General features: G+C 39.1%; 3 protein-coding genes across 4 annotated transcripts in view; 1 reads left to right on the forward strand and 2 right to left on the reverse strand.

The window, feature by feature from the left end:
* The window catches only part of LOC148997182 (prostaglandin F2 receptor negative regulator-like), an 84,235-nt gene that overhangs the window by 9,235 nt on the left and 62,181 nt on the right, over window positions 1–12,819 (reverse strand). The window lies entirely within an intron of this gene.
* LOC120486192 (uncharacterized) lies at window positions 4,934–6,153 on the forward strand. Its single transcript, XM_039682056.2, has 2 exons — window positions 4,934–5,783; window positions 5,970–6,153. Exons 1-2 carry the CDS (start codon window positions 5,353–5,355, stop codon window positions 6,151–6,153), a joined length of 615 nt encoding a protein of 204 aa, XP_039537990.1. The 5' UTR covers window positions 4,934–5,352.
* On the reverse strand, window positions 6,736–11,510 carry LOC148997183 (uncharacterized). Its single transcript, XM_089121977.1, has 8 exons — window positions 9,914–11,510; window positions 9,769–9,831; window positions 8,799–9,515; window positions 8,529–8,715; window positions 8,270–8,391; window positions 7,844–8,072; window positions 7,450–7,602; window positions 6,736–7,178 (listed from the first exon to the last, which is right to left on the reverse strand). Exons 2-8 carry the CDS (start codon window positions 9,808–9,810, stop codon window positions 6,913–6,915), a joined length of 1,716 nt encoding a protein of 571 aa, XP_088978103.1. The 5' UTR covers window positions 9,811–9,831; window positions 9,914–11,510; the 3' UTR covers window positions 6,736–6,912.

The following is a 12,819-nucleotide window of genomic DNA, read 5'->3' on the forward strand; positions in this document are numbered from 1 at the left end:
CGGGGCATCCAGCAGAAAAGATCTATCCCTATCTTTTATTACAGATAGATTTAACCATAGGTGCCTCTCCGTAGCCACCATCGCTGCCATGGAACGACCAATGCTGCGAGCTGTTTCTTTAGTGGCCCGTCGAGACAAATCTGTGGCCTTCCTCAGTTCTGCAACATCTGCTGGTGATGGGCCCTCGCCTTCATCTAAATCTTTAAGGAGATGGTACGCCAGCAAAATAGCTAATGAATGCAGAGACGCAAAATAGCTAATGAATGCCTGACCAGCCGCCATACATGCCCTGCAAACCAATGCTGATGTTTCTCTACATGGTTTGCTGGGCAGCTCCGGGTTTTTAATGAAGATGCCGTTTCAGGAGAAAGATAACTCGCCAATGCTTCCTCCATCAGCAGCATCTTGCCATACCCCACCTCCCTCGCACCCACATCATTGCTATAATCGCATGATGTACTGTGTGAGATGCGAGAGAAGGCTCTCGCAGAAGAGGAAGTTCCCAGGATCTCGTCATCTCTTTATGGAGATCTGGGAAAAATGGCAAATCCCGGCGCTGAGGTTGTGATCTGTGCTAAAGGAATCTCTCGTCTAATTTACTTTGACGAGAATCTTCCTGCTTATCTTGTGGTCAGCTAATGTTTAATCTGGCCACAGCACGCGTCACAACCTCTGCCAACTCCTCGTATGCGGGAACATGAGCTGGAGAGTTAAACTCGTGTTCCTTGCTCCCGAAGAAAGGTCCGAGAACGACCTGGATTGCGAGCTTGACCATCATCATTGAAGATGATGAAGATTCTCATAGATAGTGCCTCACAGTGTTCACAAGCAGCCCCCTCGAGAGCTGCTTGTGCATGCTGCACTCCCAAACAATTCACACAAAGCTGATGTGTGTCCCCACCCGTGATGTATCTAGGGCAGGGGTGTACACATCTACTGAATTGTTCACTCGCCATGTTATAATTCACTTTCAAACAGATAAACAACACCAAATAGACAGAGACAGTTTTACACAGAGCGCTTGCTGAAGAGCAAAAGCTGGTGTGTGTTGCGCCAGTGCTGCTTTTATGCTTCCGGTAATGCCGTCACATGTTACGTCATGACGCAACACCAATCAGGATTGGACTAGTTTCATTCATACTTCAGAGACGCACGCTAAGGGAGCGTCCCCAAAGTGTCGATTCTCGACGCAGTGTAGAGTTCCCTCGAAAGGGAACTCAAAAGGAAAACGTCTCATGTTACGTATGTAACCCTGGTTCCCTAAAGGGAACGAGACGCTGCCTTGAGATGCGGTGGGAACGCCCTGCGTGATTGCGTCGTGAAGCACATGTATAATCAGTCCAATGGAAGAGCGAGACGTCATAGGCGGGTGACATCATAGACCAGGAAGTTATATAGCACCCCCAAATACAGACCACGACAGCTTCTGAAAAAGTCTGGAGCAAGTCGATCAGGGCATGCAGGAAGTATGGCAGGAGAACGCAGTGTCTCGTTCCCTCTCAGGTAGGGGTGCACGATATTGACAAAAATGTGATATTGCGATATCGATAATGAATATTGCAATATCGATATTAATTTCGATATTTTTAAACAGATGTAAAATTACAAAAGTTATTGGAAAACGCATCAAAAAAGATTAATAAATAAAACAAGTTTTCTTACAACATAAGATTTATTTCAACTGACAGTCATATTGGACTGGTACAGCATTAATAAATAGGCCTAAATAATATGTCTACAGAACAGGACATGTTAGTTGTGTACACTACACTGTAAAAGATAATAAATAAATAGCAAGTCTACAGAACACACTATGCAACATAAACGCCACTATATGCGTTTTCTTTGACCGGATAGCTATGACCGTGAAAAGACCAGGTGTAAATGCCCTGTGAAACGCATTCGTGACGCATTTGAATCTAATCGCTCAAACCACTTCAGGAGGTGGTCTGGGCTGCATTTCAGTTGAAACTGGACAAATGTAAATGCATCTCGTTATTGAATAAACCACATATGTAAAATGTAATCCTTCCAAAAACGCTAAAAATGAGAACGTTACAGGCTTGTCATGTTATGGCCAGATATGACGACGCGCGCGACTGCAACACGCATCACGCAACATTTCGTTTTCATCAAGCCAACGCGCAAACTATCGCTAATCAAAGTGAAAGTAAGTTGCAGACGCTTTTCACAGTTATCTTCATTAAAAGTAAATAAACTAACTGATCTTATTTTACCTGATGATCATAAAATGCAGCTCATAACTGTTGTTTTCGGTGACGTGCACTCCATTAAATCTGCATATAGCGCGGGAATTGAAGATCGTATTTTGATCAATCAGATATAGGGATGGGTACCGAAACCCGGTATTAAACGGGCCCCGGTACTGAATTTTGAAAGACCGCTGTATCGATAAGTTTGGACGTTATCGGTTCTGCTGTCGGTACTGGAAAAATTATTTATCATTCCTAAAGAGGTTATCTTGAACATGTTTATATCGCCAGCCTTTTCTATATATAAACTGTATTTTAATTAAACCATTTGTCTGTGATGCAAATTTGAAATTCGCAGTTCAGAAGAGAGAGAGAGCGATCTCTCATGCAAAGCCACAGCACGCGGAACACGACAGCCTTTGCTTAATGAGTGACAATGAGGACAGAACTAAACATTCAACGTGGTTACACTTTAGATTTGGGATATTATTCTAATATATTTTGTATTTCGGCTTCCAAAGATTATAAAAAGAAGATATTTGAGACAAAACCGTTAAAAAACAAGACGCATGATCTGTCCAGCTTAACTTCCTTTAGCCTACTTCACAGCACTGCGGAGCGCTGTCAGTTCTTCCTATTAGGAAGTTCCCAAAACCCAAACGTACCGTCAGAATCAGCACGATTGGCGATTGTTGCAAAATGCTGTCTTCTACTGTTGCAAGCTCAAAAAATGGCTATTAAAAACACAAAAGCCTGCGCAAGAGACGCTGTTCACGACTGCAACGAGACAAGAAAAGTAGCCTACACTTTGGGCTTCGTGTGTCCTTAACAGTGGTGGAAAGAGTACTGACAAATTGTACTTAAGTAAAAGTATTGCTACTTAAGTAAAAATGTACTTGGAGTACAAGTAGAAGTACTGAAATATAATATGACTCAAGTAAGAGTAAATAAGTAGTTTGCTTAAAAACTACTCAAGTAACTGCGTTACAAAGTACTTTAGTATTTTTCTATTTTTTACCCAAAATAGGGAGATGATAGTGAAATGGAGCGCTAAACAACTCTCATGTCATCTGTTTCATTCATACTGAAGGCCTTACTGATGCATAGAAGTATTAAACTTACACATTTCAGGAAATGCCTTATATGGATATAATAACTTGCAAATAGTGATGTTTTGACTGATGAAACATGAAGACAAACATATAATAGCTATAATATATCTGAGTTTATCAAACTGTCAATTTATTTTCAAGGTATTTTCAAAAGAATGATGTATGACTTTAAAGGGATAGTTCACCCAAAAATTTAAATTAGCCCACGATTTACTCTCCCTCAAGTCATCTTAGAAGATATGACTTTCTGCTTTCAGTCGAATACAATCATTGTTATATTAAAAAATGGCCTGGCTCTTCCAAACTTTATAATGGCAGTGAATGACTGGAGAAAATTTGAAGCCCAAAAAAGTGCATCCATCAATGATAAAAGTGCTCCACATATAGACTACTAGCTTCCTCTGTTGTCAAGAGCAATTTTTTTTATTACTAATTTTGAAAAGGAAGTGTAGATAAGGTCATTTGAATGTTTTGATTTGAATCATTCATAATTGAAAGCAAAGAAGGTTAATTGAGAGGTCCGATTAAAAAGGTATGAAAAACAATAAAACAGTATGAATAAAAAAAGTTAAAAAAAAACTGGGGTATGATTAACATGTTAAATTAAATGATCTTTGTTTCATCGTAGCCAACCGAAAATGTGCTGTGAGCCCACTGTTGCTATAGGAACGAACTACACTTTTACATGCATCTGATAGACAGATCAATCATGCGATCATATTTCACTGTTTTTTCAGCTTTGTAAAAAGTTTTCTTCGTATATTTAGTTTAAATGTATTGTTAAACAGGGAAAGCTTTACCATTAATTGAACTGTGTGCATGTATTTTAGACACTTTCTTGCTCTGTCCATTGCAAACCGCGTCCATGCATGTTTGAGCCGAGCTTTTTTATTTACCTCAACTGCTCAGTGCTCTGGTATTATCAATGGTGTGACCCATTTCAGTAGTTGCCATAATTTAATATGAGCAGAATACTCACTTACAGTCACTGACATATTGAAACGTTAGCGGTACTGATTCAAACACGAGCGCCAGTGATTGAAATGTCAAAGCGCGGTTTGAACGCCCCGCCCCCCAGCCAAACTGGAGGTTTTGATTGGTTTTGCACCCGAGTCAGACCTGTCTGTTATTGGCTGAAGTGCTTCAGATATGTCTGTTATTGGCTGAAGCGCAGGGCTCCACCACAGTTGTTTTGAAATGTGTCTGTCAAATCGCAACTTGCGCTGTTGCTCCGTCGGGTGCAGAAAATAGGTCGGCACCTTTGTCAAAGTACTTTGTACTTTTTATGAAATATAAATGTAGCGAAGTTGAATACTTTATTTTTATTTTACTCAAGAGTAAAAGTACCACAATTTAATTATACTCAAGAAAGTAGAAAGAATGAAAAAAATCTACTCAAGTACTGTAACGAAAGTATTTGTAATTAGTTACTTTCCACCACTGGTCCTTAACTATCAAATATACATAAAAATGTCAAAATGACCAGCTCTGAGATTCACCTAAACAAAGTTTATTCACTTAAACACAATTATGTCTTAAATGGACGTAAATAATAGGGAGAAAATGATGGTGCTTCAGTTACCGATTAGATTTGCTCTCGGTCTTAAAGGAACACTCCGACTTTTTGGGACTTTAGCCTATTCACCTTATACCCCAGTGTTAGATAAGTCCATACTTACCTTTTTCATCTCCGTGCGTGCTATAAGTCTGTTTGACGCACCCACCGCGAGCCTAGCTTAGCACAAAGACTGGATGTACTTGGTTGCACTTAGCCTTCTAATCCAAATAAGTGAAAAAATAACACAAACATTTTCCTATTTACAGGTTGCGATTTGTATAGTCGTATAGTGTCCAAAAAAAAAATTATATGAGATACAGACATATTTTAATCGTATAAATACTGGGAACTATTCTCTGAAGGCGAAGCACTACTATTTGGGCGAAGTGAGAACCGCAGCACCTGAGACGCGCCGTTGTTTCTTCTGTCAACAAAACAAACGTGACTAACTAGCTAGTAGCTGACGTGAATGGTGATCATGGCTGATTTTGACGAAATGTCAGATGATTTTTACTTTGTCTCAAACCAAGATCCTGAACCATATCGGTTTGAGCCAGAATACACAGACGAGGAATTACAAAGTTTTGAGGCTGATAGCCAAGATGCCGAACAGACTGAGGAGGTCGAGGGGAGAATCCGAACTAACACGGACTGGTGGTGTAAATGTGGAACATGTCAACCTATGCCCACAGAAAGCGAGTGCATTTGTTGTAATGAATGGGAGCGGGTATTGCCATCAATGGCAAGTCGTGATGACAATGAAGATATTTGCGTCACTATCACGGAGGAATTCTCTGCCCTGATACACCCTGCGGTTGTCGATTTTTTTTCCCGTTGTGACAAGATAAACTGGAAGAAACGTCCCATGCCGAGTGAACCGAATGGACAGCTGTCCTCCAAGTAAGTGCATTTTGAATGATCATAATGCATACAGGTAACATTAGTATAATGCAATTGTAGTATACACGCGCAAAAACAAAATATACACACATGCCAACTGACTGTTGCCACCCTTGAAATAGTCTGTCTTGATAACCCGTACACTTGATTTACTAGTTATTCATACAATTTTTTCTGTGCTCTAAGTCAATACAGGTTGGTGTCCTACCGCATAGTGTTGGAGTGGGCCCTGAAGGGAGAAACTTTGGGTAGAAGCAATCGTAAACCATTGCCATCATGTGTGGTTGGTGCCATTCGAAGAAAATATCCTTCAGAGACTGGTGTCTATGTGGGATTTCAAGAGGCTGAGGATGCAATTGAAATGTTCTAAGTATGCATGTGTCAACACCAATCATATATAAAGTAATTAGCCTATACTACATGTCTTTATCATACACAAACCATAAACGTATGATGTATATAAGTATTACAGGAATAAAAATTACATATTTTGTTTTTGTTGGCATTACTGTATATGTTGTATAAAACTGAACAAAGTTACTGTGAGTAAAGATAACAACATTAAATATAAAAGAGCAACCTAGAAATGTCAGTATAATTGTAGTCAAGGAAATATATTATTGTTTTGTCCCTGACTACATTAGTCTGTAATACACTTTGCATATTCTAGTCATCTTGTCTGATACTTTGGCACTGGTCTATGAAGTACAAGGCCTAACATTTTGTTCTCTTTCCACAGATGTTCCATCCTTTGACCTCCTACAAGACAGCAGAGTTTTATTTCATTTTGAAAATATGTGAAACCATTGTTTTCTTTTTATTTATTGTTTTAGATTTTATACTTCAAATAAATTATTCTAACTTCTACATTTCTCATTTCTTTTTTTTCTACATGTGTCAGTATAAGAAGACTAGTTGGCCTACACAAGGCAGAAATGAGAAGGAGAAATAATGAGAAATATTCTTATTTATTTTACAATTGCTGTACCACAATAACCAAAAACTATATACAAGAATAACAAAAAGGCACTTTGGGTGGCAGTGGTGACATAGTGAAAAGCAGGACTAAAGAATGATAGGTGGGTGGGGTGGGTGTCCCTTTATTTATTTATAACCATCTCAGATACCATTATGAGTCTGAACCTGTGAATCTTGATGTGTGTCCGGCAATGACATCCTCCTTCCTGGGTTTTGAAACTGTGGCGATGTTAGCAGCCAAACGTGGAACTTTGACATGCGATAAGGGGTCTTGGTATTTCACCGTTGGATCCAGCCTTCTCTGAATGACTGCGTCCATCAATTCATTCCTGAAAGTCTGTGTAGTTTCCTGGTAGACTGGTCGGGCAATCCATTGTTTGGATTGTTTTTGGAATATCACATTGTGTCTTTGGAGTCCTGAAATGAAAATCAACATGATTGAGGAGTTTGGTCTGTTAGGAGTGTGTTCAGAAGGTTAAATAATAACTAAATAAAAATTAAAAAATGTTATAATATTTGCCAGTTATAACAGCAAAAGTGTTGATTTGTAAATTATAAATATGTTCTATTATATTTTTAGGTGAAACATTACGTACAAATCAATACTGACATGTGTATGGCTGCAAAATTTGAAATATCCGGAGGATATATTGTTTTATTTATAATATGATATATGTTTAGAACTAACCAGACGCTGTTTTTGCTTGTTCACGTTGTGTTTCGTGGTTCTCGTTATGGTCCATGACTGCCAACATTGTTCGTGCTTGCATTGATGCATATTCAAAGTGCAATCTTTTGGGACAGTATTTTAGAAGAACATTATGGTAGACTTCAAGTTGTCCTAGTGAAAGAGAAATAAAGACAGTACAAAATACAAAACACTTTATAAACTATACATGGAACAATGCTTACAAGTAGTATGAATGATCTGTTGAATATTGGGAGTTATTTTATTTTCATTATCGTCTGAGGTGCAATATTACTTTCTAAAATAATGTAAAAATGTTTCACATAAAAGCTTCCCACAGAAACTAAAATCTATGGAGGCAATCCAATAGCTGTGAAATCTTTGATAAACATACCGGTGTGTTTGAACAGTGCCATTTGTTCCAGGTCTTTCAGGAGGCGTGCATTCATCACCACTTCATAAAGGGCATTGTAGGCAGGGGAGTCTTCGGCCAACCATTTCTTCCTCCTTTGCTCGTTCGCTGGCAGTTCAGTGTGGTAGCATGTATGTTCCTTGCCATCTTCTTCCCAGCGATGGACCCCGCAGATATGATGGAGAATTGACTTCCATCGTCTCAACAATTCCTGTAAAAATACAGACGGAAAAAATAATTTGAACCAAAATAGAACCTAATTAATAACTTCTATGTCCAAAGGTGATGTATGCACGCCAGTAGTCAAAATACACTGTGCACTATAACCGGTATAAATATGCATATGAGAAATAAATTAGACTTTGCCTTTGCAATATGTCTGTGTGTATAAAATGTATGATTGTGCACCTTTGAATCTCCTTTAGATGAGCTACAGCTCCACCACATGTGATTGATCACACTCTTTATCCAAGGAGCAAGGGCCATACAGTTCTTGCGATTGGATGCCAAAACCAATTTTCTTTTAATTCCTGAATTAAAATAAGGAAAAGCTTTATAATAATAGTACACTTCAGAAAACACAGAGATACACAGAGAGTAAACCCAGACAGCACAGCCGAAGTATCAGGAGTTGTGAACAAGCTTACAATAACAAAAATAGACTAACCTTTTCCAGTATGCCATGGATCAAATTGGTGTTCTATATTTGGAAACTCCTCCCTCATTATTTTCCTGATAGAGGGATGTCGGTCAGTTGTGACAACTTTTACATTGATTCCTTCATCTAGGAGCTTTTCTAATCCTTTCTTGAAACCGATTGGCTCCATGGCAACAGAACTTTTGGCCTGGGTCACCTAGAGGGAAAAAGTATAAGACGTTTGAGAACATTGACTGAGTTTTCGTATATATTATTCTATTTATCATTAAAAAAAATTACCTGAATCAAGTCAAATGTTACAATTTGATTGGTGGAGTCATCCATGAAGGAATACGTTGTGTATTTGCAGGAATGGCCTGGGCTATCACTTCTCCCATCTCCACAGATCTGTACTCCCTCACCATCCAGGGTCTGGCAGATGAGTCTTGCTCTTATAGTGTCCTCCTGCTTCTTGTATTTTTCAGCAATAACTGGAATCAGGTAGCTGGACTGTATACTGTAGTAGGTAGATTTATGGGGCAGCTGAATGTTCAAAAGCTCTGCCCACTCAGCAATGTCTGTGTAGGTAGCACCGGTGAAGAGTGTTGCTGCTGCTGATAGCAGGTTGTTCTCCGCCATTCCACGAACACTTGGGCATGATTCCCAATCTCCGGTGTGTCCACTGTTACATTTCCATATTACTCTGATCCTTGTGCCAGATTTTTTCACAATTTGGTTCAAATCACACATTTCAGATCCACAAACAGTGCATTTTTTAAAGAGTTCCATGAGTTTAGACTCATTTACCAGCCACTTTCTCTCTTTCCATCCTCTATGTTGTCCAGGAATGCTTTCAGTGCTTCCTGTGGTAGAGGTGGAGGGGCTTGTGTCAGGGACAAAACTGGAGTCAGCAGGATCCACGGCTGGTTCAGAGGCAGGTTCTGAGGCCATGCTGATATCCAAGGCTGATGTTGCTGAACTGATATCCATTTCAGAATAATCAATTTGTTGTGTTTCCTGTTGACGACAAAACAACATGTAAAATTTTATTTTCTCTTGGCACCTTTAGAAGCATACATCTGGGTTTGGAACGTGTTGGTTTTCATTTGAAAATTGATTTTCAATATTCAATTATTTGACTGTTATCTTTGGCATTTCATTGTGATCAAGATAAGTGTCAGCTGAATTATCAAAATGCATCTAAATTGATTTTTTTTTTTCAATAATATTTTTTAGCTATCATGAATAGAGAACCTGGCTTGCTACTTACATCAAAGATAAGACTTTTTTTTGGCCTGCAGGTAGGCATCATTATGGACGATGAAGCAGTGTCCTATAAAGTAAATATAGAATTTGTTACATTTATCACACAGAACGTATAACACCATTCAATGATAAATTATTAATTATCCTACCAATTGACGTGTCCAACTGGGTGCCAAGGCAATCAATGCCTTTGTCCCTGTAGCTGTCTGAGCAGGACTTTTGAGCTGCAAAGGTAGTGGGGCTTTGAACTCTGCAGTAGGTACAGTACAGGTTTTTCTGGGTGTGGAGTGTGGTACACCTGCAAACAGGCTGGAAACATCCTCAAATTCCAGTTGATCCAGCTGCAGGTTACTCAGCTCATCCTAATTAATATATATCACAGAACACAAAATAATAAATTATTATTACAGGAATCAATATACATCTAAAATGAAATTTATTACAGCGTAACCAAATGTATTCAACAGTGTCTAATACAGTAATGGCAGATAGGCTAGAATATGACAATATATTCACAATAGGCAATGACTCAATATTCACAATAGGCTAGAATAAGGGAAAAGTAATAGCACAAGGCAAATTGTTTTTGCACAATGAACCCACAGACAGTAGCCTACCCGTGCTAGACAATATGACTATTTCTAAAAGAAAATAAAAAATAGAAAAAAAAATCCCTCCCCGATAAGATTCATTAGCAAGGTGTATGCTACTAACTACATGTGTTTACCTCTAGCTCCGTTCTAGTTTTACCTGGGCGACAGAGCGCGTTCTAAACAACATTACAGGGAATATACATGGAGCGCGTAAACAACTGCAGTATAGTAGTTTGCACCCTAATCATATAGTAGTGTCACTAGCATTACAATAGTTCTAAGTTAGCTAATGGCACTGTTACAGTAACGTTAGGCAAAACATCTAAAATATAACGGAACGGCTACTTACCGCAGCACTTTGTCCTGTAAGTGATTTTGATGGGACGGCCATGTCCTTCAGCACACGTTTCATGGTTCTTGTGGCAAATTGCATTTTTTCAATATAGTCGTCGTCATTAAAATGTACAGAGCAAACATAATGTCCCTTGATACTCTCTTTTGGTGTGTTAGGGTCAATATTCAGAGCAATTAGCCATGTTTTCATCCGGTCAGCGTTTCTAGTTGGTATTCTGTGAAACATCATGGTATTACCTGGTCTCCCCTGTTTATTGTCGCAGCTCTTTACACTGCAGCGAAAACCCATGATTGTAAAACACGCTTTTACTATTTATAAATTGATGAGTCTGTATCTCAAACTCTGAACGAACTTTCCGCTCCTCCTCACCACAGCGCGTCTCAGGTGCTGCGGTTCTCACTCCGCCCAAATAGTAGTGCTTCGCCTTCAGAGAATAGTTCCCAGTATTTATACGATTAAAATATGTCTGTATCTCATATAATTTTTTTTTTGGACACTATACGACTATACAAATCGCAACCTGTAAATAGGAAAATGTTTGTGTTATTTTTTCACTTATTTGGATTAGAAGGCTAAGTGCAACCAAGTACATCCAGTCTTTGTGCTAAGCTAGGCTAGCGGTGGGTGCGTCAAACAGACTTATAGCACGCACGGAGATGAAAAAGGTAAGTATGGACTTATCTAACACTGGGGTATAAGGTGAATAGGCTAAAGTCCCAAAAAGTCGGAGTGTTCCTTTAAAGGGGCAGCAGTCCAATAGCCTAAACCTGCTGACGATTCAGCCATTAATGCAAATCAAACAACAAAAGGCAGAGAAAATCACTCACAGCTTTTGAATGAGTAACTTTAGATTTTATGAGCATTAATCTATCTATGATAAACTATACAGTGCTATTTTATATTTGATTACTAAATTAGGTTTCTTTTCAGACAGAAACAATTACCTGAAAAGATATGTTAGTACACCTTCCTGAAATTAAAGCACTTTGTATATAATTTGTATCTTTGATTAATTGTATTCTTGTGTTTGTACTTGTTTTTTTTTCTTATGTGTCCTTTTTGTATATAAAACAAAAAAGCCTGCACATTGCTGCATAACAAAAATATATTTTTCTTCGTTTTGCTTTTTCTATTTTACATTTCAAAATATAGAGTTTAATTATGTTCTTAATTCTTAAAAAAAAAAAAAAAACGATAAGAACACCGTTAAAGTACTGGATCGATAAGCGGTATCGGTAAGAGTAGTAATACTGATAAAACCTTAATGATACCCATCCCTAATCAGATAGCTATCCGATCAGTGAAAACGCATGAAGTTGCCAGGTGGACCGTGGCCTGATGTTTATACTTGTGCGCGTCGAGCCGGGGCAAGTGTGTGTGTGTGTGGGACTGTGTGGTTGGAGAGCAAGGAAGAAGTGAGAGAGTGACGGCGGTTAGCTTTGGAGCGAGTAGCGACTTTATATTGAGAAAAACAAAGTGTCTCCCCTGTTCTTTCTGACCACTGTGGGAAATCTGTAGCATGAAAAGTTAAACCTCTCTTGATTTAATATTGTTTATGGAGAAGGAGAATCAGGAAATGTGTCGGTGGGGGGAATGCAACGGTGCATGTCGGACCAGACGCATCATAAACAAAATATTGCATAAATATCGCGACACTTTCGATATGGATATCGAGTAACGTGATATTGCGATAACGATATTGATTCGATATATCGTGCACCCCTACTCTCAGGGAACCAGGGTTACATACGTAACCTGAGACGTTCCCTTTCAAGGAAACTTGAGCTGCGTTGAGACACGGTGGGAACCCCATACCCACTACGCCATAATGAAAAATGCCCGATCTGTGTGAAGTCCTTGCGCACACTAAGAAGCAAGCAACCTAGCCCCAAGAGTGGAAAGGTCTAGGTCGTAAAATCTGACAAATGTGTGTGGTGAGGACCAACCTGCTGCATTACAAATGTCCTGAAGCGAAACACCTGAAATTAAAGCCTTAGAGGCAGCCACACTCCTAGTAAAATGGGCCCGAACTGTATCCTAGGTGAGGACCGTCCGGCCGCCTCATAAGCAATAGAGATAGCCTCAACTACCCACTCGCTCATCACTT

This window comes from Pimephales promelas, chromosome 2 (assembly GCF_988280905.1).
Source record: "Pimephales promelas chromosome 2, fPimPro1.hap1.1, whole genome shotgun sequence".
Classification (NCBI taxonomy): Eukaryota; Metazoa; Chordata; class Actinopteri; order Cypriniformes; family Leuciscidae; genus Pimephales; species Pimephales promelas.

What these genes read in the sequence shown, in the direction of transcription:
- LOC120486192 (XM_039682056.2), top strand. Translation starts at nt 5,353, where the DNA reads ATGGTGATCATGGCTGATTTTGACGAAATGTCAGATGATTTTTACTTT. An exon ending in AATGGACAGCTGTCCTCCAA is followed by an intron (nt 5,784 to 5,969) that starts GTAAGTGCATTT and finishes CTGTGCTCTAAG; the next exon opens with TCAATACAGGTTGGTGTCCT.
- LOC148997183 (XM_089121977.1), bottom strand. Translation starts at nt 9,810, where the DNA reads ATGATGCCTACCTGCAGGCCAAAAAAAAGTCTTATCTTTGAT. An exon ending in AAAAAAGTCTTATCTTTGAT is followed by an intron (nt 9,516 to 9,768) that starts GTAAGTAGCAAG and finishes TGTCGTCAACAG; the next exon opens with GAAACACAACAAATTGATTA. An exon ending in ACAAGCAAAAACAGCGTCTG is followed by an intron (nt 7,179 to 7,449) that starts GTTAGTTCTAAA and finishes TTTTCATTTCAG; the next exon opens with GACTCCAAAGACACAATGTG.